Source organism: Pteropus alecto, unplaced genomic scaffold (genome assembly GCF_000325575.1).
Source record: "Pteropus alecto unplaced genomic scaffold, ASM32557v1 scaffold71, whole genome shotgun sequence".
Taxonomy (NCBI): domain Eukaryota; kingdom Metazoa; phylum Chordata; class Mammalia; order Chiroptera; family Pteropodidae; genus Pteropus; species Pteropus alecto.
Window position 1 is genome coordinate 8,771,258 of NW_006433024.1, and position 6,000 is coordinate 8,777,257.

General features: G+C 34.0%; 1 protein-coding gene across 1 annotated transcript in view; it reads right to left on the bottom strand.

Moving 5' to 3' along the window:
* Window positions 1-6,000, bottom strand: part of DCDC1 (doublecortin domain containing 1) — a 370,803-nt gene that overhangs the window by 304,619 nt on the left and 60,184 nt on the right. The window contains exon 7 of the mRNA XM_025044147.1: window positions 348-441. Coding sequence (XP_024899915.1) covers window positions 348-441 — 94 coding nt within the window. The remainder of the gene's footprint in view (window positions 1-347; window positions 442-6,000) is intronic.

Here is a 6,000-nt window from a genome sequence, read left to right on the forward strand (position 1 = left end):
AGTAGTCAGGAAATAGGCCCTCAAAAGACACTGAATCAACTAGTACTTTATCTGGAACTTCCTAGTTTCCATAATTGAGAGAAATAAATGTTTGTTGTTTAAGCCATCCAGACTATGATATTTTTGTTATAGTAACCCAAATGGACTAAAATATGCTGAAATAAAAGATTCCCCAAATCTTAATGTCTTTTCACGATTTCCCTTTCTATAAGAAAGACATTATCCATGTTATAATTAAACTGTTTTTATTATATCTGTTTTCCTTTTAAATGTATAAAGTAAAAACAGAATTATGTAAATGCCTTTCAAAATATTATCATATAATTTACAAAATCGTTGCCACTTACCTTTTGAAATATCTTTAATTTTTCTGCCGCTCAAATCAAAAAGATATCTGGCTGGTGAATTTAGGTTCATTTTCACTGTGCAAGTATCTAAAACCTACACAGGAAAAAAAAAGACCTATAATTATCACAGTGACCTCTGGCTAAATTAAATACATACCAACATACCAACACTACCACTCTCACTGAATCAGAATTACTTAAGGGAGATAATTCAGTATATAATCCCTTAGCCAAACTTCTCTGAATACTATTAAGGATCTATAGTTGGTCCCGTAGACCCCAAACAGATGTAGCCTCCTCTTTAGGTTCTTGATCTTTCCATTCTTTATGTTTACCTCTCAATTTCTAAATATAACAAATCTATTATTTAGAAGCACAACAAAGCACTTTGGTACAAATTACATTCCTTAGTTATTAGAGAAGGTTCGATATCTAAATATCCTCCAAAGGATATAAGGCTATAATTTACCAATTAAACTAAGTAAAATATGAGCCATTTAAAAACCATCCCATTTATTTCAACTAAAATCTCAATGATTTAAAAATTTTTTTTCAAATATTGCTGTCTTTGAGTCTTAAAAAAAAAATCAGTCGAGAAAATTACATGGCTTTCTGACTCAAAGATTCCTCTTTTCATTGTACTAAAACATCAGTACAAACATTTGTGCAAGCCAAGAGTTTAAGAGTTTAAGAGTTTAAAAAGTGGCATTAGAAATTCAGATACTAGAAATTAATAATGCATCAGCAACACTGTCATTCCTCCTACTTTCAGGATAAAAGATCCTTGCAGCGTTTAAGCAATGCCAACCTTCAGTAATCATTGTCTCAAAGTAAATTATCAGTGATATAAATTCATATCGATATAAATTTCTGTAAAAAGCCTTGAAATGAAGCCTCTACGTGCAAGGCCCTTCTTATAATTCACAATTGAAAAGTATTTAATGGTGCCATCTTCTTATAATATTAAGGTTAATTAAGACATTTCCAGTAATCTGTACCTATTAAGCTTGTTAAAATATTACTTTTACAAATTCACATTTCATTAATTTCTTACAGCTAACATTGTAGAGAACCCTCTGATACTGAAATTTAAAACCATCATGTTGTAAAACCAGACTCTCCTTGACAAGCACCTGGGAGAGATTTTCCACAAAATCTTTTTAGTTTAATCTATTTGTTTACAGTTCTTGGAGTCACCTCTATCCGAGGGCACATCTGGTACAGGGTGCAGCTTTTGAAATGGCCACCATGGAGTTGATAAAGTTATACAATCTACAACCTCTGGATTTGGTTTGTCACTAGCCCAGTCCAGGTGAGAGAGTATGCTTAGCTCAACACCAATGCAGGCCAAGTGAGCCAAGTCAACAAGCCATCAGTTCCAACAACGGTGTACTCCTCAAAGACAAAGAACCTGGATATCTTTTAACATGTTTCTATAAATCAATGCCCAGCAGTGTAAGCCCTGATTTACACCTCCCCACACACTCTCTTTAGCAGGGGTCAGCAATTCTGGCCACAGTCTATTTCTATATGGCCTCTGAGCTAAGAATTGTTTGTACCTCTTTAACTGTTAAAAACATAATCAAAAGAAAAATAATATTTTGTCACTTTTCCACAGTATATGAAATTCAAATGTTTGTACCCATAAATAAAGTTTTCTTGGAAAATAGCCATATTGTTCATTCACTATGGCAATTTTCTATGGCAATTTTCACACTACAGCAACAGTGTCGAGTAGTTTCAAGAGAACTTATGGACCATAAAACCAAAAATATTTACTGTTTGGCTCTTTATAGAAAAAGTTTGCCTACTCCTAGTTTACTGCATCATCATTCACATAAAGTTCTATGTTTTCTTGTCCTTTATACATTAGCCTCAACCCCTTCATCCATTATCCACTCTAAAAATGCTTCTCCTAATAGACAAAATTGACTAAACATTCAGCCTCTTTTAAAAGAAACCAGGCTTTCTTCTGAATTCACTAATTTGTCCACAGCCCTTGCAAACACTGGGATTTTATTCTCTCATCTCACACAAGTTTAAGTTTGGAAAGTGTTACTTACAATGCTATTTCAAGATAATTTCTCCTCAATCCTCTGATTGAACAAACAAAACAAACAAATCCTGTCTCCCTGAAGATCCTGACATTCAAGTGTACCATCTCCCCTTATTCTAGTCATCTTTCCTCATTTGTGGATAAGATTTGTCACAAAAATCCTAATTCTGGGTGACCGTATTATCCACTCTCCATGCACACACCAAGAAGCGTCGTGCTTCTGGAGAAAGTCACACAAATGAACACATTGGCATTACCATTATTCAAGGTCACCAACCTCCATGTTTCCTCAATACTGCCCAGTCATTTCTATTTCATTTCTTTGGTCAAATCTCTCTCCCTTCACCACAGTGAATATTTCAAACCATCAGTGCTCGCCTTGTCTCCACCCAGCTTCTCCTCCCCTGTTTTTCTCCTTATTTTCAGCAGATAGCATGACCTCCTATAGAGAGAAAATTAAAGCCTCATCTTCTTGCTATCAGGCTACAAGCCTATCTACTTCTACACCCAGCCTCTCTTTTTCCTCTAGTTATGTTATAGGAGTCCCTGCTACTATCTAAGGCCAATACTCCACCTATGTTTTCAGTTACATTTGCTCTCCACGTTTAAAGCAGTATATATTATCCATCATTTTGTTTTTCTCAACTACTTCTCAACTAGATTTTTCCCACTGGCACTTAAACATGATCAAGTCTTTCCTATCTTAAATATTAAATCCTACTTTACCCCACATCTCCCTCTAGCTACTCTTCTTCACAACTAAATCTCTTAAAAGATTTATGCATGCTCTGTTTTTTCCACTTCCATTCTTCCCACTATTCTCATGCCACTCCAGTCTGGTTTTCAGTATTGTTTAACTGAAATAACTCCCACGAATATCACCAATGGCTATCATGTTGACAATCCAAAAGACATTTTCTTAAATCTCACTGATTTTGATCTTTGAAAACTGTGTGTTCACTTCCTCTTTCTTTAAACTCCTTTCCCTCTTGAATTTTGAAATATGATAATCTGCTAATTTTTCTCCTGCTTTTTGTGTCTTCTTCATGGGCTCAACCTCCTCTATTCATTCACTGGAGGTCTTCAAGATCAGTCCTAGCCCCCTTCTTGCTTCCTTCTAAATTCTCTTTTAAGACAATCTAATCAGTGCCCTTAAAGTCTTTGTCTTCCATCTATCTACATACTTACAACTTCCAAATTGATATGTCTACCAAATACCAAACTTCAAAGTCATCCTTAATGACCTTAACACCTCATTGTCCCTCGCCTCATGTACTCAAGTTATTATCAGGGTCTGTTGATTTTATCTTCAAAAAATCTTAGAAATCCACCCACTTTCCCCATTTCTATTGCTACACTTTAATCCAGGCTGTTATCTGGCACCAGGACTCTGGCGACAATTAACTAACTGTCTCTCCCTGCATCTACCTGGCCCAATCAGCTTGTTCTCCACTGAGCACCAAAGTGATCTATTCAAAACTCTAAATCTGGTTACCCTCTCTTCCACTCCTAACTAAAACCCCTTACACGATTTCTCATCACTTTTTTGTGAGGAGTGGGGCAATATCTCTAACCTGTCCTATGAGGCCCCTCATACACTGACCTTTCCATTCATGGAATTCACCGTTTCCTATATCACAGAATCCTTTCTGCTATTCTCTCTGCTTGAAAAAGATATTATCCTCAATGTCCTCCGTATTTACCCAAATAAATCATGCTTGACTCTTTTCAGAAGATTTTCTTGTGCCACCTACTCCACATTTAATAATGTACCTATTTTACAAATGTCTTTTTCCATCACTAAACTAAAAGCTCCATGAGAACAGGACCATAGCTGTTTTCATTCATCACTCTATCCAAGTGCTTGACAGACATCTGTTGTCATAAGAATATCATGAATTAATGAATGAGTGAAAATTAGTATATATTATGTCTAATTTACATGCATTTCATCATGATTTTTATATCATTATTAAGTCTGATAAACTTAGCAAATAAAGTTTCTGACCAATTTTATAAAATTATGCTATAAGTATGTATGATCCTAGAAAAAATTTTTTCCAAATAAAACTAATTATTTCTAGTACCAGAGCACTGACCTTGTACTGTCCTTCAGAAGTAAAATAAAACCTCTTCACATTTATAACAATACCCTTGGTTGCTTTGCCAACATCCATTCTCTATCTCACTCACGCTCTCCTGATTTTGTTCAGGGGTTTACCCTTCCCCTTTTGACTCAAGGAAGGCTACAATTATCTTGATTGATCTAAGTTAATTATGGTAGTCCCATCTCCATTGTCAGTTTGGGTTCTGGCCAATGAGACATGAGAAGGGGATTCTGAGAAAGGCTTTAGGGAAGAGATGGTCCTTTTCTACCTCTGGACAAAGTTGTACCTGGCTGTACAGCAGCCATCCTGTAACCAACATACAAAAAAAAATAAAATCCAGAAAATTATAAAGGACATAAAGGGAATCCTGTCAGACTATGCATGGAACTGCCCTATCTTTGGATTTCTTGCTTCCTCTTTGCTTAAGTCTGTTTAAATCAGGATTTTCTGTTATTTGCAGTTAAAATCATCCTAATAGGAAAAAAAATGTTTTTAGCCCAGCTTCCTCAAATGAGAAACCTTGCTTCAGTTAATTCAATTAATATTTGTACAGAAAATATATTATAACAGTATTCACTATATAAACCTATGAAGCAAACCATTTAATTAAAAACCTAGAGAAGAATTTTAGAAGAAATATAGCAAGCTGAAGACTGTGAAAATGGATGAATAATTATAAAATTAATTCACTGAATTACTACAAATATTTCACCTTTGGCAATTAGTTATACTTGCTCAGTAGAAGAGAACTACAATTTATCAAGAATATTTTGAGAAAGAGAATCTGTTTTTATAGATTTTTTTATTTTTGCTAACTGAAAGACTGTCAAATACACTATGAATTTTCAAAAAATTAAAGTGTAATAAAATATACTTGGTGTAACTCTCTGCTAACACCAACATTTTACAATGACTTATAATAAAAATTATGATCTTTATTTTAACCTGAAGATGCCATGAGATTGAGCTGAATTTGTACCCATCTTTTCAAGTAACTTAAGGTACTTTTCTGTATAAATCCTGGAGATAAATTTACTGGGCTGTTACTTGTCTTATTCTCATAGAAATAGGTGATAGAATGCATAGCAAATTTAGTTATTTGATCTTACCAGTAATGAACATGACTATGATTTGTAAAAGCAATTATTTCTTGTGAATTTGATATGTAGGTGTTCTGGCATTTTATTATTAAAATGTGAATAAGAAGTAGATAAACAGAGGAGATTTTCTAAATAATCTATTAATATGTAATTCTTGGATATTTTATCCTTAAGTGATCTTTTCTTAAGAATAATTAAATAGCCCAGATTACTTTTACATTTTTATAATTCTAATCCTATTATTTTTGTTTGCTTTTTAAATCTCCTATTTTGATGTAGACTTTACATAAGATAAACTGTATCTACTTTAAGTGTGCAGTTCAATGCAGGTAGAAAAATGTATCAGTGTAACCACCACAACACTTAAGATATAGATTATTTCCATTACT